We start from the raw sequence: 23,224 nt of genomic DNA, 5'->3' as shown, positions 1-23,224 counted from the left end.
AGAAAATGGGGGAGATTTTGACTCAGGGCTTGTTTGGCAGCTTTCTGGAAGACAAACCTCCTGCAGGTGCAAGGGCTCCAATTCTGGCTGGGAAAATTCCAATTCTGGCTGAAACGGTGGAAAACCCAAGTTTTCCTCTTCATCTGTCACCACAGCGCTAGGAACGGGACTACATGGCCCATGAGTCATCACACTATCCCCCTCCTCAAGCCCCCCCTCAAAATAGGGCTCTCTCCCCGAGGCGCGAGGCCGCGGCTTGGTGGGGTAGGTCTGATGGAAGCGGCGGGTTAAATCGGGGGCATGGACTGTGGAAGCGTCTTCCCATGAGCGTTCCTCGGGGCCAAAACCCACCCAGTCAATGAGATATTGCAGGCGGCGGCGGTGAAAGCGAGAATCCAAAATGTCCTGAACCTCGAACTCCTCCTCCCCATCCACCAAAACAGGAGGGGGGGCCGGCCGGTCTGCATCAGGGCGCACACCATCCGCCGGAAGGAGCAGGGAGCGATGGAACACTGGATGAATGCGCATAGAGTGCGGAAGTTGGAGTTTGAAAGTCACGGGGTTAAGTTGCGCCACCACCGGATAGGGACCAATGAAACGGGCATCTAACTTCCGGCAAGGGCGATGGGAGGGCAAAAAGCGAGTGGACAGAAGAACCCGGTCTCCTACCTTGATTTCGGGGCCCGGCTGACGATGTTTGTCAGCGTGGCGTTTATAGTCCTCCTTGGCTTGGTCTAGTTGCTGGAGCAAAAGTTGTTGCACCGCTGTGAGTTCCTGCAGCCAGTCCTCTGCTGCGGGAACTTCTGAGGTTTCAACAATAGAAGGAAAGAAACGTGGATGGAAGCCGTAGTTTGCAAAGAACGGGGTTTCTTTAGTTGAAGCCTGGACACCATTGTTATAGGCAAACTCCGACAGCGGTAACAGGGAAGCCCAATTGTCCTGCTGGTAGTTTACATAACAGCGAAGGTATTGTTCCAGAGTGGCATTGGTGCGCTCAGTTTGCCCATCCGTTTGGGGATGGTGAGCCGAAGATAAACGAGAGTCTATGCCCAATAGTTTTTGTAGTGCTTTCCAGAAACGAGAGGTGAATTGAGACCCACGGTCTGTGACCAAACTCTTGGGCAAACCATGCAATCTGAAAACATGCTGAAGGAATAAATCTGCAGTCTCCTTGGCCGTGGGGAGGCCATCGCAGGGAATGAAATGGGCTAGCTTGGTAAAAAGGTCCACCACCACTAGGATCGTGGTGAATCCACAGGAAGGTGGTAGATCAGTGATAAAATCCGCAGAGATTATTTCCCATGGGCGAGATGGGGTAGGAAGGGGTTGCAGAAGCCCTGAGGGCTTCTCTCTTCTTGTCTTGGAGCGCTGGCATACTGGGCAGGAATTGACACATTTTTCCACATCCTTGCGGATCTTGGGCCACCAGAAATCTCTTAGGATCAAATGCATGGTTTTAAATAGTCCGAAATGCCCGGCTGGCTTGCAGTCGTGACACAGACGAAGTGCCTTTTCCCTGCCCGGTCCTGGAGGTATGTAGACATGGTTTCTATAGCAAAGTAACCCATCCTTAAGCGAGAAGGGAAACTGTAGTCCTTGGCGAAGTTGGTCCTGAGCCCAAGCATCTGCTTGTTGACTGGCCCTGATTTCCTGAGCACAAAGGGGCCCTGGAGTAGAGGGAGCTGAATCAATTAGAGTGGATTTGGTATTTCCCACAGTGAGCGTGGCAAAGTTCTCGGGCTGCAGCAGTTGGGATTCAAAGGTCTCTTTGCGCCCTGCAGCATATTCCGGTTTCCGTGACAGAGCATCTGCTTGCTTGGTCTGGGCTGGGGTTACATAGTGGATTTGGAAGTTGAAACGCTCAAAGAATAAAGCCCAGCGTTGTTGCCTCTGATTTAGCTTGCGGGCAGTTCTTAGATGCTCTAGATTCCGATGATCAGTATGGACCTCAATGGGAAATTTGGCCCCTTCTAACCAATGTCTCCAAGTTTCAAAGGCTGCCTTTATGGCCAAAAGTTCCTTTTCCCAAATAGTATAATTTCTCTCTGGTGCGGTCAGTTGATGGGAGTAAAAGGCACAAAGGTGAAGATGATCTCCCACTGGTTGTAAGAGTACAGCCCCAATTGCCACATCGGAGGCGTCCGCCTGTACGACAAAAGGGGTTTCAGGATCTGGGTGTTGAAGGATTGGCTGGGACGTGAATAATTTCTTTAGCTGTTGGAATCCTTTCTCTGCTTGCTCTGTCCAGCGGAAAGGCTGCTTCCCACGGATGCAGCTGGTGATTGGATCAGACCAGCGGGCAAAGTCTGGAATGAACTTGCGGTAGTAGTTCGCGAACCCCAAGAAGCGTTGCACCTCTTTCTTGTTGGTTGGCGCCCGCCATTCCAATACTGCTGCAACCTTTGCCGGGTCCATGGTGAGCCCTAGTGGCGAGACACGATATCCCAGGAAATCTACCTCTTGTAGATCAAAAGCGCATTTTTCCAGCTTGGCATAAAGTCCATGATCCCGCAATCGTTGTAACACCATTCTAACGTGGTTCTCATGTTCTGATTGTGATCTAGAAAACACCAAAAAATCATCCAGGTAGATAATCAAGAACCGGTCTAGATAATCCTGAAAGATATCGTTGACAAAATGTTGAAACGTTGCGGGAGCTCCACACAAACCGAAATTCATGACCAGGGTTTCGAATAAACCGAATTTAGTCTGGAAGGCGGTCTTCCACTCGTCTCCTTCCCTGATGCGAACTAGATTATAAGCTCCTCGAAGATCCAGTTTGGTGTAAACCTTGGCCCCTCGAAGCCGGTCTAATAGGTCCGAGATCAAGGGCAGGGGATACCGGTTTCGCTTAGTGATATTGTTCAATGCTCTATAGTCCACTACCAAGCGTAGGTCCCCTGACTTCTTTTTTACAAACATCACTGGGGAAGCGGCTGGGGATTGAGAGGGTCTAATAAACCCCTTGCGGAGGTTTGTCTCTAAAAACTCCCTGAGAGCTTCTTGCTCCGGTTCAGTCAGGGAGTAGAGGTGTCCTCGCGGGATCGGGGCCCCCTCCACCAAGTCAATGGCACAGTCATAAGGTCTATGCGGGGGTAGTCTCTCGGCTTCTTTTTCATTGAATACGTCCCAATACTCTGAGTACTTCTTGGGCAAGGTGATGATGGGTTCAGCGTCTGTGGCATGGCAGACCTTGGCTACAAGACAATGGTTTTGGCAATATTTTGAAGCAAACTGCAGTTCTCTGTTGGACCAGGAGATGTTTGGGTCGTGGAGTGTCAGCCATGGGATTCCCAAAATCACAGGGAAGTGGGGAACCTCGGTAACAAAGAAGGAAATCTCTTCCATGTGTTCCCTTATCCACATTCTGGTGGGTTCTGACCACTGGCTTACTGGACCTGTCTTGAGGGGGCGGCCGTCTATGGCCTGCACCACACGGGCGTTCTTGAAATCGTGATATTGTAATCCCAGAGAGTCGGCATACTCTCTATCAATGAAATTGTTTGTGGCTCCTGAGTCTATCATGGCATGGATCATGACGGGTCCTTTTTTCGCTGACCACAAGGTGACCACTAGGAGAAATAGGACCCCGGTTGGCGGCTCTTGAGTGGGGTTTTGACCGGGTTGGCGAGCCTCTCTACGCCCGGTCGCTGGCTTCCCCCGCCGGCTTCACGCCAGCCGCCTCAGACGCCTTCGTCTCCGTGGAGGACGCCGCCGCCAGACGGGCGGCGGGCTTCCCTTTGGCTGGGCACTCTCTGGCAAAGTGGCCCCCGTTCCCGCAGTACCAACAGAGATTTAGGCGTTGGCGGCGGGCCTTCTCGGCAGCATCTAATCTGGGTCGCACATTGCCCAGCTGCATCGGCACCTCCTCGCTTCCTCTGGGGTATGGGGCTGGTGGCGGGGGTCTCCACACTGGACGCGGCTGGACGCCGGTGGGAGCGGGAGGTTTCGCTCCAGCCCTACCGCTCTGGCCTCGGATCCATTGCTTTCTGTTGGCAAGCATGACTTCAGCCCGTAAACATTGTTCAATGAGTCCTTCAAGGGAGTGTGGAGGATCCACCTTGGAGATTTCCTCCAGCATCTCGATGTTGAGACCCTCCCGAAATTGTCCTCTGAGGGCTATGTCGTTCCAGCCGGTGTTATGGGCCAGCACTCGGAACTCGGCTATGTACTGGGACAAGGGTCTGTCCCCTTGGGAGAGGCGCCGGAGTTTGTGGCCGGCTGCCTCCAAATTGTCTTCGATCCCCCAAGTCGCCTTAATGTGATCCAAGAAGTGTTGTGCTGATCTTAGATGTGGGGAGACTTGGTCGAACAGTGCCGTCGCCCAGTTGGCCGCTGGCCCGTCTAGGAGACTGTAGATCCACGCCACCTTGATGTCTTCTTGGGGAAACTCGGCATTACGGGCCTCTAGATAAGCCTGGCATTGGCGACGGAAAACATGAACCTTAGAAGCTTCTCCAGAAAACTTGGTTGGCAACGCCAGGGCCGGGAGACGGATTCCGCGTTCCTTCAATCCCCTTATTTCTCCCTCCTGCGCATTGAGCTTATCACGGATGCGGTCCACTTCATCCTTGTCGATGGTGTAGCTGAGTGGCTGGGCCCCCGGTCCGGCTCCGGTAGACATTCTGGCCTAGGTTAATTGGTGCTTAGGGTGGCGGAGTCAAACTGTCACGACCCAGGCTGCAGAGCACCAATAACCATACACAGAGGCCAGAATCTATCTAATATCTTTATTAAGGAAATATATAAAGTCAATAAAAATAAGTGTAGAATGTAGTTCAGAAGAAGATCTTTCAGGAAAGGTCAATTATAGTCCAGAAAAACAATGTCCAATATAAAATATTAAGGTCCAAAGTTGTAATCCAATAACCGAAACTCTCACTTTGCCAAGCAAAGTGAGGGGAGATAACAAGGTTCTTAGTCCAAGGAACTTGAGGCAAAGGCTAGGAAGTAAACTTGATTCTTGGAACACAAGGCTTGATACAAGGCAGCAAGGAACGAGGAACAGGGACAAAATCCGTGGTAAAATACTTGACAAGGTCCTGGAAGACAAGGCTGAGTCCTAGGAAGCAAGGCAAGGTCCGTGGAGGTAAACAAGGCTGGAAACGGGAACGAAGGCTTGGAAACAGGAACGAAGGCTTGGAAGCGGAGTAGCGCTGTCCACACACAACCTACTCCAGTTGCTGACGAATTGACTCCGCAAAATTCCTTCAGGGCAAAGAACCTAAATAGGGTCTCATTTTCCCACCAAAGAACACTTCTCTGGGGAACCAGAACCGAAAGTCAATCTCTGTGTGCAGATGCATGACTCCCTAAAATTTCTCATGAAAGCAGTCTTAATCAGCTGAATGCCTGGCTGCGATTCTCAGGCTTCTGCGGTTAGCCTGCTGAACTCCTTTCTGTTGTTGATAATAGTTACGGCGAGAAAATGGGGGAGATTTTGACTCAGGGCTTGTTTGGCAGCTTTCTGGAAGACAAACCTCCTGCAGGTGCAAGGGCTCCAATTCTGGCTGGGAAAATTCCAATTCTGGCTGAAACGGTGGAAAACCCAAGTTTTCCTCTTCATCTGTCACCACAGCGCTAGGAACGGGACTACATGGCCCATGAGTCATCACAGTTTCCTGCTACTTGGGTGCCTCTGGGGTCTCTTGCCTGCTCCCCACTAAGCTCAGTCCCATCCGGTTCCCAACTGGCCTCATTTAGAAGGCCTTCAAAACTGCCCACTCAATTTTAAACGTCTCGTTATGAGTCCAATTGGGAATCGTCGGCCTGATGGATGAATATGAGTTCTCTCACTCATGCTGTCTGCCTCCCTGATGTACTATGCCTGAACTGATGAGAGCTTTATATCCGAGTACAGATCCATTTTTGGAGTGACATCCGTGGGATTCTCCTCCAATCCCCACTCTCCCCACCATTTCACCCTGCACCTTCAAAATTGAGATGTCCATTACATTTGATGACACATTATACTCAAGTAAATACGGCAGTAGAAAGTCTTTTGGCTGCCAAGGTGATCTCAATGACAACCTCATCATATCCTTCCACCTTTTCCACTGGACCTCCAAACATGTAACTGTAATCAGCCTGGATTGAGATATAACAGATGGAGTAGGTCTGGTCAAGATGATAGAGACTAACTCTCCTGAACCTGCATGCTGCTATCTCAGACACCAAGGTAGATGAGGGGAAAAAAGTTAAGTGGCTATTAAACAAGTTGATTAATATCACTTTTCATACTCACGTCTGATAAGAAATTTGCATAAATCGCTCTCGGTCTGGTGAGGAAATCCTGTTTATAACCTGGCTTATTTCTGTCCTTTTCTGTCCTGCTGTTCTAATATGCTGGTTTTCATTTATTGTAGGCATCTGCTCTGTTTCCTGTTCAGTTTCTACATCCACCTTTTGTCCAATATTTGCAGCTTCTTTTTCCCCGTCAGCTTCCAATCCTTGCTTTCTTTTTTCCTCTTCAACCTAGGAAAAAGTAGTCATTATATATTTATCAAAAAGTACTCAGAACACAAACCAAAGACTTCCACTCTTCAAAAGCAAACAGTCAATCACTTCTAAAGCTAAAGAGTTAGTATTGTATAAAAGGAGGCAATGGGGGAGAAAACTATTAATGTAAAAGAAAAAATGAATGATAAAACAAAAATACTTTAACTGTGAAAAGAATATTCTTCACAAAAGTGATTAAATATGCTTTAAAAGAATGACTCATGCAAAAGAGAAATGTTTCACACAGCAAAGTGAAGAGTGCTAAGCAAGAATAAAAGTAAATGGAAAGATCAATCAATAACCTGTTCAGATCCTAATTTCATACTTTGGACCAAAAGTATAACAAGTACATAAATTGGTGCAGTTCATTTCTTATAAAGTAGCATCTATTTAAAATATGAGCTACTTGAAATCTTTTTCTGTTAGCATTAAATTTCTGAATTCTCAATATGTTAAATCACACCACCACACAGATTAGATGGAAAGCGTATATACTACGACCCTCCTTACCCACAGGACTAGTACCCATAGTTTCACCTAACCGCATACAACAAAGTATGTTCTCTCTAGGCATTTTGTAGGTGACAGAGTCTATGCCAACTTTCAGTGGAAGCCATTCACTTCAATCGGGTTCACACTTAAATCCAGTTTCCTGTTTCAACAGTATGTTAAGAAAAGTGTCCCCTGCTGATATGGGGGTCGTCCTATATAAACTTTTCCTTCCTGATTTATATTAGAAGCATAGCATAAAGCTGACACAGAAAGAAAACTTTATAATGAATACTGAAGAGCTGAAATGAACAGCATGACTGAGGTGGGAGAAAGACCAAAGAATGGAAAGTAGCAGGTACGTCTCTACCTCTTTTTGAAGCTGGGCCTTTTCTCTTTCCAAAGTCAGGAACACTATCTGCAGCATTCCTACCTCATTCTTAAATCTTGCAACATCACGTTCTAATTCTTCATCCAGCTGTTGTTTTGATGTTTGACAGCAAGTTTGTATAGACTTTTTCACTTGGTTTCCAGACTCGGTATCAAAATATTTACAACTTCTGACACCATTTTTAAAATAATGCAGAAATTCTTCATTTTCCCCATTTGTGCTCTCTTGGTAGTTGGTTGGGTGTTTTAAAACAAGTGTTTTACAAAATGTACTTGAAGTGTCTCTACAACTATTCACTGATGAATAATCTGGATTTTTTTCTGAAGCTACAGCATTCCTATTCATACTTTTTTCCAGTTGTACAAATGTATTATCATCTTTTTCATTTACATTCGTTCCCTTTTCTTCTGCATTATTAGGCAATACCTCATCATTGGTTTCCAGATTTTGTTTGACATTATGTCTTTTATTTTCACACATTTCAAAAAATGGTTCTCGAGAAACAGAATTTTGAGGGCATAAAATTGAGTTTCCAGTATTTATTTCTTTTTCTGCAATGATAGGCTGTAACAGTCTACTATCATTTTCTGGCATACCAACTGCAGCTTTAGACAGATGAGATGGCGATGATTCTTTTATATCCTCCGAGAAACCATTAGGGCCATCTTGCAATTGTCCTTCAACCCCAGTCTTACTTTTTTTCTCATTTATATTGATTTCACCAAACATCTGCTTTAGTTCTGCTGTAATGGTCTTAAAATGAGATTTGACTTCCTTTTTTTCATTTGCAACCCACATTTTTTCATATCTTTCTTCCCAGAGTGCCGAATCAAAATGACTGCTTTCATTGTCTGGTTCCACATTGTGAGTTACTGCTCCAATTTTCTTTTCATCATAAGCATATGGAATCTTTGCCTTGTCAGTCTTTGTTTCAGGTGACAATCTTTCTAGGGAGTTGTGTGTATCTAATACGCTTTTTTCCTTATACACGTAAGTATGAATAGAGAGAAATTAACAAAAATAATCAACACATTACATTTATGAATTTACAAAAAAGATTTTATTCTCTTATATTCAGGAGTAATAAATTTACATTATATGTTTTTTTCAAGTTTGTAGGTACTGTTGCATTTTTCGGGTGGAGTCCAAAAGGGGGCATAGGCAGAGAAGGATCATCTACTTTATGGGGGGGGGGGGGGGAGCTGAAAGAAGAAAATCATTTCCCTATTTTTGCTGGTTATTCCCCCCCCCCCCCCCCCTGACTTCCCATGTCATAAACAAGGGTTATTTCCACAACAGCGACATGGGTAGAGGGAATATCAGGATATCAGAGGGAAATGGTTTTCCTCCTTTAACCCACCCTCTACCCCCATAAAATGGACTATCTCTCTCTGTCTAGGCCCTGTTTTGGGTTCTGCACAGATAATGAAACAATACCAGCATGTATTATTAAGAAAAACAAATTAATATTTTAACAATGCATGTTCGTTTTTTTTCAACAATGTATTGCTGTACTTGCAATAATTTTGTATCATCATCATTATAACTGAAAATGATTTCCTGTGTTTTCCATGAAGAAATGTACATATACTGTAATCTTACTGTGCATTTTATTAAATAAAAGAAAACTGGGCTGTGTTCCCAACATTATTATATTTCTGATATAGATTTTCTATCTTGTGCAGACAGAGGACTGAGAAGTTTGAAGAAAAGCTAGCCACTCCTATGCCATCTTTTTGGATGTTGTGATCTACAAATTAGCCCTTATCTAGCAAATCCTATGGCTTGGGCAGGTTATGGACATACCGCAGATAACATCTTTCAGGAGAAGCCTATACACTGCCACTAAGCCTACCAAGTTGCAAAATGCCTATGGAGACATTGAGGATATCCTTCCAGTCATATGTTGTTACTGCTTCCAAGTCCACATAAAATAACCTGAGAAAATTCTCTGCTTGGATTGAGTTGTTCGGCTAGTAGAATAAATTGCTCAACTATGTCCCCAAGGAAGCCAACTAACTTGGAACAGATCCCAGTAGGATCTTCTAAGCTGAAAGCTTCATGACTTGAGCAGGTAGTTTTGCTGGCAGTATCTACCACATTTTCTCCCAAAGCCATCTCCTTGGAGAAAGCTCTGAATGGTATCTGTGAGCAAAGACTAGCAATATGAGAAGGTAACAAATAATCATTTGGTTCCAAACACTTTTGCCAGTTTCTTAGTAGGCAAGGTCCTAACTTGCTCAAAGGGGATCATAGTTAAAGAAATGGAACAGGAGACAAATAATTTTGGTTTCTTAGTCAAACTGCTGCATTCTATTAAACTGCTTTATGTACATATGAAATACATACATAAAAAATGTTACTAGTTATTTGAATATTCCAACATAAAATGTTAAACTACATTTTAAAGATCTATTCATGATTAGATATGTAGATTATAAACACTCTAGAGTAAACTTCTGTAGAACCGTGGCTTGCCATCAACAAAAATTCACATAAATATATACAGTAGAGTCTCACTTATCCAACACTCACTTATCCAACGTTCTGGATTATCCAACACATTTTTGTAGTCAATGTTTTCAATATATCGTGATATTTTGGTGCTAAATTCGTAAATACAGTAATTACTACATAGCATTAATGTGTAATGAACTACTTTTTCTGTCAAATTTGTTATATAACATGATGTTGTGGTGCTTAATTTGTTAAATCATAACCTATTTTGATGTTTAATAGGCTTTTTCTTAATCTCTCCTTATTATCCAACATATTCGCTTATCCAACGTTCTGCCGGCCCATTTATGTTGGATAAGTGAGACTCTACTGTATTACTTTTTTTCGTGTCAGTAGCAACCTAAGTTGCTTCTGGTGTGAGAGAATTGGCCATCTGCAAGGATGTTGCCCAGGGGACACCCGGATGTTTTGATGTTTTTACCATCCTTGTGGGAGGCTTCTCTCATGTCCCTGCATGGAGCTGGAGCTGATAGAGGGAGCTCATCCACACTCTCCCCGGGTGGGATTCGACCCTGGCAGCCTTCAGGTCAGCAACCCAACCTTCAAGTCACAAGGCTTTAATCCACCCGGCCACCGGGGGCTCTTATAATAGACTGCAGAAGTATTCTTGAATTCCCCAGTAATTGCCATATTACTATTATTCTGAAGCAGACAAGTCATTCTGATAATGCTTTTGTACTGATGGAATAGCTCTTCAGGCATTATCTCTACTCCACACATATACTGTAGAATTCTATGCAAAATGCCAACATGCAAAGAGATCTTGTAGAATCTTTGAGACTGAGAAAGTAGTTGATACAGTGTCAAAGAGCAGATCTTTTTGAGAAGATTATATGTTTGAAGAGCAACAGAAATGAAGACCTGTGGGAACGGTGATGAATTGATAAGTTCAGTTTCGATGATGGCCATTGGGGAACAAAGACAGGAGGAAAGATGTCGCCTAAACTGGGACATTAACTGGTGTTATCATATATGTAATCCACAGAGACAATGGTTTCTTGGCACACTACACATATTATAACAGTTGTTGCTGTTGTTGTTATTATTATTTTGTTTATTTATACTCCACTTTATTTCTCCCAAAGGAGTATACAATTTAAAATATACAAGTATGCAAAAATTAAGACAGGATTAAATATAAACAGTATTTTTAAAATCAGTTAAAATAAATTAAAACCTACCCATAGTTTAAAACCTCACTGTATTCCAATAACGATCTCTACCACTTATATAGTTATATCCCCACATTTATTATTATTTGGCATTTTAATTGTTATTCACAAATAGAGTCTGCTCATAAAAGTAACCACTGTACTCCATGAGGAAGCAGACTTAAGCTTATGCAACCAACTCCCCCCCCCCAGTCAATCTACAAAGGTCATATAAATGTATAGAGATCATAGCAACCAAAGATCTCTAGAAGATGTTCATTCAGGTAAACACTACTCAATCAGTTCTGCCTTCCAGAAGTATGAAAAATTCATAATTACCATACAAGTCGTGTTTCTATGTATGCTGTATGAGTGCTGCTTCTAGATGTATAAGGAAGGTGTTGGAGGACATGGAAATATATAGTATTTGGAAATAAATTAACAGGGTAAGAAATAACAAAATAAAGACTAGAAGAACATAGAATTTGTGCCTTTGACTCTGTTTTGAAGTGTCTGTATAACTTAAAGAATTAAATTAACAATAGTTTCAGATGCACAGTAATGTTTGATAGCAACAAGCAAATTTAATTTGTAATATACCTACCTTGTTTTCATCCTCTTCTACTTCTCCATTGTCATTTTGTTCATCACACTGCTGGCCTGTAAAAATACTGAATGAGCATATTTGTGTTTGGATGCCTCACAGTAGTGTAAGATTTGGATTTCTCATCTAAACTGTCAAAATGTCAGGTTTGCACATCATGAAGATTTCAAATCATTTTATCTTGTGGGTTCATTTAAAACTGTTTTTTACTTAATTTTAAAAATAATTCAAAATGACGTTTGAATACTTCTACGATCATTAGATAAAGGGCAGAAAATAAATATTTTGCTTAATAAATGATCAGGGAACAGACAGAGAACAAAGTTGTTGTTCTTTAAAAAAAAAAGAACTCCCACTTAAATGAACAAGTAATATTCAAATATATGTTGATGAGAGGCAGCATTCAAAGCTGACCCACAAGGATTCTATCTGAATAACAAGTGCACTCCTGGATTCCTTTAAAAAAACCAGTTTACTTTATAAAGAGCAGAACCCGTGTGTGTGTGTGTATGCATGTATGTGTGTGTGTGTGTGTATGACGAATATTAACAAAATTCTTAAAAGTAAAATTAAGGCTGCAACTATTTTCTCAGAAACTGTAATCTATTTCCCATCCTTCCTCTTCAACTGCCTACCTTGCTGTCCTATTTTGTCCCAGCTCCCACTTCACTACATTGTCTCCTATCTCCTTAGCAACCCATCACATTCACTTCATTTTATCCACCCTACCATCTGACTTCTGCGTATCAGGTTCACTCTACTAGATTAAAAACAATTGGTAAAAAGCTATCTAATTTTGAAACTTGAAATTCCCAACTTTTAGGGGGTTTACTATAAAGAACAGGGCTGTATACATGGACCATATCTTCTTTAGTGTACAAAAGAAAAAATAAGATATTGTAAAAAAAATAGTGTCAATTACCTTTTGAAACAACAGTTAGAACATCACATTCTGCTCTTGAAGGAACAGGAGTTTCAGTTACATCAGCAGCTTTTGCTAACTGTAAAGGAGACTTATGTTCTCCCACTGTTAAGATGTCATAGGTTTTAGCATAAGGAACACTCTTAAGTGACAGGCTGGTAGAATCCCAGTCAGATGCATCTGAAATTATCAGGATATCACAATATGAAAACAAAAAACAAATAACCTCAACAATATATTTACATTCTTCAGAATGAAGACTATGATAACTGAATGTGTTTTAAACTTAACAGAAAAACCTACGGTCTATTAATGGTAGCTAAACAGAATTCTTATGAACTGAAGTATTCATTTTTGTAATATGGACCAATATTTGTCTTCTCAAAATGACTCTGAAGATTTCAATGACCAGATTTGGAAAGAGACTTATATAGGACATGTTGGATGTCTTTTTCTCAGTGGAGACACAAAATTCAGCTACCGTTATTTCTAAATTTTGCAAATTCTGGGGAAAGGGGAATAGTGTGATTTTATGTACTCTTTTCGCAGTATTGGATAAAGGATTTGTGATGCCTAACTCTGTGTGACCGACAAAAACAGATATAAAAATGACCAAGTACCTTCAATATCATCTGCATCATCTAAACCAAGTTCTCTCATTAAATCTGAAAAGAGAACATATTGAAATGCTTTGACTGAACAAAAAAGTAAAACCAAATTTTCACCCCTCCCAGCAAGTTATTTTATCAAACATTACCGGATCTTTGCTTTTCTTTGCTCTCTGTCTGATTTAAAGGATGAGAAGAAGTAGCATGTTGTAGAATTGTGGTAGCAGTTTCTAGCTAGAAAAAAAATAATCCAACAGAGTAGTAAGAACATCTGAAGTTTTTTACATGGAATTTCTGCTCTCTAGGAAGACTCATAACCGGGATCAACTAATTAATAGTCAATGTGGTCACTGTCTACCACTTCTGACCTTTTGTAATGCCGGCTCGAAAAAATAGCAACAATTGTGGTTCTTTGGTGTTTCCATGCCATATAGTGAATGCAGAGGAAGTTGGTGCTCTTTTATAGGTTCTTCCCAAAAGAACTAAGCTCTTGCCATAATTTTCCTAGGCAGAACCTAAAAGGACTGCTGATCCCCTCCACTCTCCTCACAGCAACACCTCTTTAACTCTATCCTGTCTTTTTTTTGGGGGGGGGGGGGTGGCAGATGGATCACTGATTCTTTTATAATAGGCTCTTCCCAGTCAGACTCTTCACCACTGAACTTCCCATTCTTGGTTGTCCACAACCAGCCCACTTAAGGAGAAAGCAGGCTGGTGCAGACAAACTGAGGATGAACAAAGAACACCAAATCATCTTAATTCACTGCTGCTATTTCTTCACTTGTCCCTTCTGTGCGGGAAGGACATACCCTTGTAGTGCAGGAGCCACTCTCTTTTGCCCTCAGCTGGCCTTCCTACCTCACCAGTCAACTTGAAAGCTGACTCTATCTCAGTCATTGCCCTTTCTTTATCCCTGCACCACAGCTAAAGAAGCAGCTGGTTTCTCCTTTTTCATGCCTCTTCTGCTCTTCTTTGCCATACAACCACCTCCCCTCTATTGTCTGCAGTCAGCCTGCAAGTGCGGTTGGGTAGTTAAAAGGATCCGGAGAAGGCAGGCAAAAGACACAAAGCCAGCTGCTCCTCCAGCTAAGGTGGAGGGATCTCCGGCCAGCTTATCTCTCTTTTTAATTCGCCTTCCTTTAGGACACAAATGGAGCAAGGACCCTACTGCTGCAGGTGGAAGGACAGCTGTTTTGCTGTCATTTGTCTGCCTTCTCTAGATCTTCTTCACTGCCCAATTGCTCACCCTTGGTTTTTCATAGCTGGACCATATGCAAGGTTGAGCAGTGAAGAGGAGCTGGAAAAGGCAGGAGAATGATGAGAAACCAGCTATTTCTCCAGCCATTGCAGAGGGATCCAGAGAAGATGATGACCATGACAGAGCCTCCTATTTCAGGCTGACCCTCGATGGATTGTCACCTTGACGTGGTGAGGGGGCTTGTGTGTTCCAATGAATCTGCAGGCACAACCACGGGAGTCACACACTCCCAGGAGTGGCCACAGGGGAGGATCCAGACCAAGAACAATCCGAAGACCCAAAGATTTCAACGGCGGAGCAGGTGAAGGATAACATGGTACATGTTACAACGGCTGTGAAGGCGGAAGAAGGCTGGAAACAGACTGAGAAGCCACTCTCGTTGTGTTAATCACACCACTGCTGGGACCTCAATCTGTGAAGACTTTGTGTTGACCGGCCATGCACCGACCTCCACACATTAAAAAAAAATCACACACAGGCATCTTCCAAGAAATGGAGGACCATCATCCTCGAACTACAAGGGATCGCCTAAGTGAAAAAGTAAGTCAGGCTGACCAGCTGAGACAATAAAACCAGTTGAGGGCAAAAGAGAACAAGCAGTTAGTACTGGCTCTTGCACTGCCGGACAATGTCTGCTTCTTGTGGAAGCAGTAAGCATAGAATCAGCAATGGTGACAGAGCAAGATTTGGTGGGCTCCTTTGTCTGAAGAGGCAACAGGTCCTCAACCCAGAATAGCCATGTTGGTCCCTGAAGAAACAGCTCACTTGCCTAGTTGCCTGCCAGCCAGCTTTCTTCAACTAACCATAATAATCAAGCAGTTGTTTCAGCTGAAGGGAAAGCATCAAAGAAACACCACTGGCATGGTTTTCCTGCCCTGGAACTCAAAAAGGCCTGAAGCAGCATCACAGACTGCATCTACTAATGCAGGATGGACTAATCTTTAACCTTTTACCAAACTTCTCAGAGAAGGGCTTTTATGGTTATATGAGTTCCTACTGAACCTTAATTTTGTTGAAAAAGCAATCATCCACTCCTCTGAGTAGAGTGGCAAAAGGTCTGAGTGCTTGGAAAAGAAAATAGAAGCAGTAGAGACAGCTGGCCTTGAGGTGGTGCTGGCGCTTTTGCTTCTCTGTGGAATAGTTCTGAGGAGTTCTGTGTTAAACTCCGCTTTAATCCTTGACTTTTCCACAGGTCACAGCAAAATCCATAATTTTGACCCCCAACCCTGTCCACGGCTTATACAGGAGATTGACTAATACACCAGTATACACAGCACATGGGAGCACAGAAAGAAACTACATCGACTGTTCATTAAAAGCTTAAGCAACTCCATCACTTTACTGGGCTGCAAATAAAGTTCACTTTCCTAATATGAACAAGATTAACACTGATCCCATTGGTTCATTCTGGCTTCTGTATCTTTGTTAAAGATGTGAACTGTGAGAAGACAACTTAAATGGGCCCCGAAGAAAGTGAGACTTAGGCCCTTTGGTAAATAGAATATGGTTGCCTATTCCTCAGATTTAGGAGGGAAAGCAGGGAAAGTGAAAAATAGGAGGCAAAGAAAGAGAAGTAAAAAGAAGAACAGTAGAGTCTCACTTATCCAACACTCGCTTATCCAACATTCTGGATTATCCAATGCATTTCTGTAGTCAATGTTTTCAATACATCATGATATTTTGGTGCTAAATTCATAAATACAGTAATTACTACATAGCATTACTGCGTATTGAACTACTTTTTCTGTCAAATTTGTTGTATGACATGATGTTTTGGTGCTTAATTTTTAAAATCATAACCTAATTTGATGTTTAATAGGCTTTTCCTTAATCCCTCCTTATTATCCAACATATTCGCTTATCCAACATTCTGCTGGCCCGTTTATGCTGGATAAGTGAGACTCTACTGTAGTAGTATTAGTATTAACTTGAGTTAGGTTCTTAGAAGCTCCAACTCAGTTCAGTCATTACTAGCAGAGCTAGTCTGGGAGATCTGGGTAACTACTTTTCTTAGAGAAGCAAGTCTATAAGCTACACCTACATATTTCAGAAAAACACCATCAGAATAATCTCTGTGGAACCTTTGGAAAACAAAAATATAATATTTAAATTAGGATATTGGTGTTAATATAATTGCAGAACTATATTTACCTTTATGTCCTTTGAATTCCCTAGAATGTCAAGAAAAGCGAATTAGTGGTAGTAATAATAATGCACTGAAATTTTCAATAATTATTCATTTTATTCATTTTGAATATGATAGGCTTTTGTTTCAAAGAGTTTATTAATTTGTAAAACATGAAGACTGTTGTCAAAAACACATATGGTAGGCAACAAAACTATTATGAAAATCTTACTCACATGGCTCTTCTGTAATACTGTGCATGCATGTCCCATTTTTGGCAGGAGATGCTGGCAAGGAACTGACAGCTGGCTTTCTGGGGCTTTCAGTAGTACACTATTGGAAACAAATCATGAAGACAGATGCTGTGAAGGGTTAACTATCTATGCTGCCTAAACTAATTGCAAGTTTACATGTTTGCTGACTTCCAGATTGTTTGTTCTCCTGTATTGTCACAAATAAACATGTTTGCTTATGCATGAATGTGTTTGTATGTGAGCAAATGAGCTCTGTGCTGAAGAATACAGTAGAAAGGAAAGGCCTATTTTCAAAATAGAGAACTGCAATGCATGATAATATGGTACCTTTAAATTTGAAGCAGAGGAATAGTTGGACTTTTGATCCCTTTTAGATGGACAAAGGAGAGATCCACTAAGATAGTGGTTCTCAACCTGGGGTCACCAGATGTTTTTGGCCTTCAACTTCCAAAAATCCTAACAGCTGGTCAACTATCTGGGATTTCTGGGGGTTGTGGGCCAAAAATATCTAGGGACTCCAGGTTGAGAATCACTGCACTAAGATAAGGTTTTTGAGAAGTCTCACTTCTCAAATCCTAGAAGGAATGTTATCTTTCTATTAGAGAAAGGAATAGTCAGTTTATGTTACTAAACAGAACATCTGTGTAGATATGGACATATGGTCATAAACTCAGTAGTCTCTTCTTTCTCCGGGATCAAAAGATAAGACTCTGTTTTGTTACAGTATCCAAACTCCTTCTCCATCCCTTGAACTTGAAATCATTTTAACTCATCTTCCATCTTTTCTTCATTAGAACATGTGTTCAACTATGCTAAATTTTCATCATTTGCACCATTTCCCAGACCCTGACAGTGTCAGCATTCAGAATTTCATTACTCTGCTTGAGAGATCTATTAATACATTTTACTATGTAATACATTTTACAAGTGATACAAAACTTGCTCAGGTTCAGCTCTTCCATTGAAAAGATGTACATCTGTAACACATATAACCTTTTTGAAGTCTACCAAGATATAGACTTCAAAAAGCACCTGATAATAAACAACTGAAGTCAAGAGTCTTAAACAAAGTATTTTCTTCAAAATAAAGTAACCTACCTCTGAATCCCATGGAGATTCTGCACCCCTGTCCTCTTCTTCTTTATTCATGCCTGTTATTTCTGTAACTAGAAAATAAAAGATCATATTTTATTTACAAAAGATTTAGTTTTCCTTTTTACAAAAAAGGCAGTTGATTGCAAAGAATGATACATGACTGCTAGGCAAACAACTATTTAAATATTACTGTACCTCCCATCCTATGTTTGATGGCATGTCTTTGCCCTTTTGCCAGCTATTCATTGATCCACTCACAATTTAGCTCCAAGGTATGTTTCATTCATTCTTCCTTATTTTAAAAAGGAATACATTGCTACTTTGCGCAACAAATTTAAGAAGACTGGTTGTATTTACCCTTTCTAATAGCACCATCTTGTGAAGCACTCCAATTTTGATAACTTTCATTACTAGGCAATTTTTTAATCAAAACATCTGAAATTTTCTCATTTTCATTTTCACTGTCCTTTCCCTCTTCCTCTTTCTTCTCTTCTTCTTCTGAAGATTCTTCCTAAAATCAGGATCCACATTAATTACTGATATGGTAATTCATCTACTTTCACTTAATTTTTGTACAATGTAGAACAATTTTACACGTTATTACTTGGGAGTAAATCCTACAAAAATCAGTAATACAACAAGTATAAAACAAAATTTCTAGTCCAGCACGTTCCCAAACATGATATTATGTATTTCCATCTTACATGCATCAGTTTAGAATACAGCCATAGAAAGTCTGCTTTTAAAATACTGAACGCAAATTGTAGAAGACGGTAAATAATTCAGCATTTCTGGTTACGTCTCTTATTTTATTAACCAATTTTATTAACTGAAAATGTTTTATAATGTGTACTTGTATTGTTTTTTACTGCAAACAAGTAAAAATGGTGAGCTGCCTATTATAAAATAAGTAAAAGCAACCTGAAAAGTATCACAGAAGCAAGTTTTAAAGACACTGAGTGCTCATATGAAGTGGACCTTCAAGGACTCTGAATTAAGAACCATGCAGAACTTTACAGACCAAGATCAATACCTTGGAACAAAACTGAAAGCACTATCAAGGCACACTCTTAAAGAAAATTATTAAGTGTTTGCATCTTGGATTGTATTATTTTCTTAGGATTTAGTTAATAAAGATTTACCTTTTACTAAATGAATTTTCCCATCATATTAGATTCACTTACACTGATATCATGTTGAACAGCATTCAGATCTTCCTCAGTATTTTCATTTTTGTGTAGCAGTGATTCATTTACTGTTTCCTGAAGTTCTTTAATTTCTGTATATAGTTTGTCTGCAATTTTTTGATAATACACAAAATCAGTATTCTCGAAATTCTGTTCTTTAATTTTGTTATCTGTAAGCTTTGCCTCTGAGTCAGAACCATGATCATTTTCAATACTTTCACTTAGATTTGAATTCATACCATTGTTATGATGGCTATTTAAGAAAACTTCAGCTTCTGCTAATGCTGTTCCCTCAAAAGCCTCTGAAGTAGTAGTACCTGTAACACTGCTGTGAAATTCTTTTTGGCTGTCATCTTGAATTTTGTCATTTCTCTCATTATCTTCAAAATCATTTAGATTTTCAAACTGATCTTTAAGTTCATTATTATTCTCCTTTTCAAATGAATGACCCTGCAGTTCACACTTCACTTTTTCATGTGAATTTTCGTACTGCTCAGCAATAAAAGGCATCAGCACATCAGTTGATTCTTGCATTTCTTCATTTTGTAATTTGTCTATTTCACAATTATTCTTAGAAAGATTTCCTTCCAGCACCGGTTCATTATGCTCAAGATTTCTTCTCTTTTCTAGTTTTTCAAACGATTCCTCCTCTTCATCTTTTATCTTGCACTGACTTTCTACTTCTATATTTTCATCTTTCCTTTCTTCACTGAAATCTTCTTCCATTTCTCCCTCTTCATCTTCTTCGTCCTCTTCTTCGTCCTCTTCTTCATCCTCCTCTTCCTCGTCTTCTTCCTCCTCCTCCTCGTCTCCCTCTTCCTCCTCCTCCTCCTCATCTTCCTCTTCTTTCTCGTCATCAATTTCTTCCTCCTCGTTACTTACAGAAGAATCATTTGGATTACTCGGTTCTTGATTATTGGGATTAATATCTTTTTGAGATTCTGCTTGAATGTTTTCTTTTAGTGACTGATCATTCTCATTTTCATTGTCTGTACAGAATAATATGTGGGTATAAAAAATACATAAGATAAAACAAATGACTGGTTGAAATTTGTGAATAAAAATTATTACCTGCTTAGAGCTCAAGTGAGCCACCATCTGGGAGCATTTGGAAAAGGAGCCAGGAGAGGAACGGATAGGCTGAGGGAAGGATTTGACTTGGAACAAAGGCTTAGGAAGGGATTCATTGTCATCTCCAGCTTCACAATCTGATTTACTTTCTATATGTTCTGTTCTCATAATGCTACTTTTCATATCTACTACATCAAAATATAAAACACACACAATTAAGAACAAAAGAAAATATTTAAAATCCATAGTTTCATATAAAAATATCAAAAGTAATGAATCAATTTAAGCAACTTACAGCTTTTCTTCAATTGCTGAGAAACATTCATTAGGTGAGCCAAATTTGGTTTTTGTAATTTCTAGAAATAAAGATATTATTACATTAAGTTTTGTTTCCAGAAACCATTTATGAATAACCCTAAATCCCAAGATCATACAGTGACAGACATATCCATTATCCACATTTTATTCTACATTTAGCATATATAATAAGTTGTGAAACAGTGACAGGAGCAATACCACTGAAAACGTGTGTTTTTTGTCTTCCTGATCACACACCAATGTGGTCCAATGAGGCAAAATATATAATATCAACACAAAGAAGTTAACACTAGTGCTCCACAAACTCTTGTACATAAGAAGCAGAAAACATCTAACAAATATTCAATACTGTATTGAACATTCAACTTCTGGGATTCTTGAAATATTTATGCATATTTCAGGCACAAACCTCTTAAAGGTACAATGCTGCCACTCTTAAAAATGACAGGCAAATTATTAAACAGGATTAATGTCCAGATTGTATTACATTCCTAGAAAGCTATAGATGTCATAATTTTAAAAGCTTGAAGGCTTTCTTCTGAGTTTAATGGAAAAAGGGAGTGTACTTATAAACAAACACTGTAGAATAAACGGAGAAAAACACAGTATCATTACAATAGATCTCTCATGCGCCAATCAGTAAAAGATATAAAATGCCTGAAGGCAAATAAAAAAAAATATCTTAAGGTAACCCTTAAAAGTAACATGTCTGCACTAAAACCACACAAGACTCTCTAAATGGTAGCTACTCAGTGAACAGCTACACAATATCGTCTGAAAGATTCTTCAGCCTAGTTGCAGTCATTCAAATCCCAATTCTTCTTTCTGTGTTCCATTGTTAGTCCAACCACTTCTTTACCCTATAACCTTGAAAACCTAAGCAGACAAAAGTGCTCGACTAGAGTAAGGAGATCCACAATGACTTTGATATAAGCAGTAGCATTGTAACAGAAATCTCCATAGTAATTTTGGAACATGCACAATGAAAAAATTGTACCTTAGGGCTGAATTCTTCCTCTTCTGAAGATTGCCATGTGCCATCATACATTTGCCCGGAAACTCTTAAAATGAACAGAAAAGCTAAGAATTAATCTCTTCTGGTTTTTGTGAATCTTCCTGTTGTTTCCGACTTGTGACAACAACATTGTGAGGTTTTCTTGGCAAGATTTGTTCAGAGGGCATTTTACTTTCTCTGAGGTTAAGTGTGACCTGCCCAAGATCACCCAGTGGGTTTCAGTGGCCAAGCAGGAATTTGAATTCTGATCTCTAATGCTCAAATCATTACACCACATTCTAGAATCTAGATTAACAAAAAAAAATTAACAAAATAAAAATGCCAGTCATACCTTACTGAGTCTCCAGAAGAATGATCATCTATAACTGTGTTCAGTATACATGAAAAAGAGAAAGCAAAATTGAGATAATGATAAACAAGCAAACAATATTTGCAAGTACTGTTCACTGTTTAAACTGCAGGTCTTTTAAGGCCAAAGTACTATTTTATAAAATTAGTAAAAGTGGGAATACTGTACTTTTTCTAAGAAACACACCAATTTCAGTACTACCAACAGAAACACAGATCTATCTATCTATCTATCTATCTATCTAGAGAGAGAGAGAGAGAGAGAGAGAGAGACTTGATTCTAAGATACACCCTGTTTTTAGAGATGTTTGGTGGGGGGAGCATATCTTAGAACAAAAAAAAATAATGTTTATAAAAGATTTTAAACAGCTGCTTCATGTGCTTTTGAACATAATAGCTGTACAAAATTACATAAATAGAGAGATGAAATGCGCATCAAGTCTCATTGTGTACAATATGATGAGAAAGTCCCACCATTCAGAAAATAGATAATAAATTCATGGTCAATAGCTCTAAAATTAAATATGATTCTCATGGATATGTGTCTCAAAGTTACTACCAGAAACAACAAAAAAATGTATTGGAGATGAAATGCGTATCACAACAAGGAAAGCAGAAAAGGTGCTAAAACGATAAGCAAATTGGATTCTATGAATAGAAGAATGTATTCAAAACATATATAACAGAGAAAACACTATAATCATATATACTGATGTGGCATTGGGTACTGTGTAATTGTGGTTGGGGTGTGGAGGAATGGGTGTGTTGTTTTTGTGATGTGTGCTGGGGAAGGCATTTAATTTTGTTGTGCAGTAGTACAATGACAATAAAGCTAGTACCGTATATACTTGAAGATAAGCCAAGTTTTTCAGCCCTTATTTATGCGCTGAAAAAGCCTCCCCTGGCTTATAATCGGGTCAAGGTCAAGGCTGGCAACGGAGTCTGCAGGCTATTGCTTGCAATATGTGATGTATTTCTCTCTTCTCCTCCCTTATCAGTGTGTTTTCTTTTGCAAAGCCTCCCTGCTCTTAATCAAGGGAATGTTTTGCAAAGAGAGACACCCTTGCAAGGCAGGAAGAAGAAAAATATATATTCATTAATCTTATGAAAGCATTTTCCCCTGAAATATTTGTTAAACTCTCCTACAGATATATAAGCATTAACCCTTTGCAAGCTTTTGCAATCTCTAAGTACCTTTATATGTGTATCTATCTATATACATTAATTTTATATATGGCTTAAAATATTGTAGGGGAAATGCACACACACAAACTTAGAGAGAGGGGTGGATTTGCAAATGTTTCAGGGGGAAATACATATGTGAAATTAGTATCTATAATTATAGATCTATATCTAGCTCTGCATTGTTTATA

The 23,224-nt window shown here is 40.2% G+C and overlaps 1 protein-coding gene across 10 annotated transcripts in view; it reads right to left on the bottom strand.

Moving 5' to 3' along the window:
* Positions 1 to 23,224, bottom strand: part of ankrd26 (ankyrin repeat domain containing 26) — a 71,931-nt gene that overhangs the window by 33,951 nt on the left and 14,756 nt on the right. For 5 of the 10 annotated variants that reach the window (XM_062982389.1, XM_062982379.1, XM_062982382.1 and 2 more), the window contains 14 exons: positions 21,835 to 21,868; positions 21,486 to 21,549; positions 20,466 to 20,526; positions 19,097 to 20,088; positions 18,270 to 18,423; positions 17,916 to 17,983; positions 16,800 to 16,896; positions 16,590 to 16,609; positions 13,330 to 13,414; positions 13,193 to 13,237; positions 12,573 to 12,752; positions 11,651 to 11,706; positions 7,358 to 8,359; positions 6,245 to 6,474 (listed from right to left, as the gene is read on the bottom strand). In XM_062982389.1, the coding sequence (XP_062838459.1) occupies positions 6,245 to 6,474; positions 7,358 to 8,359; positions 11,651 to 11,706; positions 12,573 to 12,752; positions 13,193 to 13,237; positions 13,330 to 13,414; positions 16,590 to 16,609; positions 16,800 to 16,896; positions 17,916 to 17,983; positions 18,270 to 18,423; positions 19,097 to 20,088; positions 20,466 to 20,526; positions 21,486 to 21,549; positions 21,835 to 21,868 (3,088 nt within the window). Of the gene's footprint in view, positions 1 to 6,244; positions 6,475 to 7,357; positions 8,360 to 11,650; positions 11,707 to 12,572; positions 12,753 to 13,192; positions 13,238 to 13,329; positions 13,415 to 16,589; positions 16,610 to 16,799; positions 16,897 to 17,915; positions 17,984 to 18,269; positions 18,424 to 19,096; positions 20,089 to 20,170; positions 20,359 to 20,465; positions 20,527 to 21,485; positions 21,550 to 21,834; positions 21,869 to 23,224 lie in introns of all 10 variants that reach the window. The other 5 variants (XM_062982384.1, XM_062982387.1, XM_062982381.1 and 2 more) reach the window with 4 other exon arrangements.

Source organism: Anolis carolinensis, chromosome 5, assembly GCF_035594765.1.
Source record: "Anolis carolinensis isolate JA03-04 chromosome 5, rAnoCar3.1.pri, whole genome shotgun sequence".
In the NCBI taxonomy this organism is placed as follows: domain Eukaryota; kingdom Metazoa; phylum Chordata; class Lepidosauria; order Squamata; family Dactyloidae; genus Anolis; species Anolis carolinensis.
Note: the sequence above shows the minus strand (reverse complement) of the source record. Positions and strands in the feature narration are given on the sequence as shown.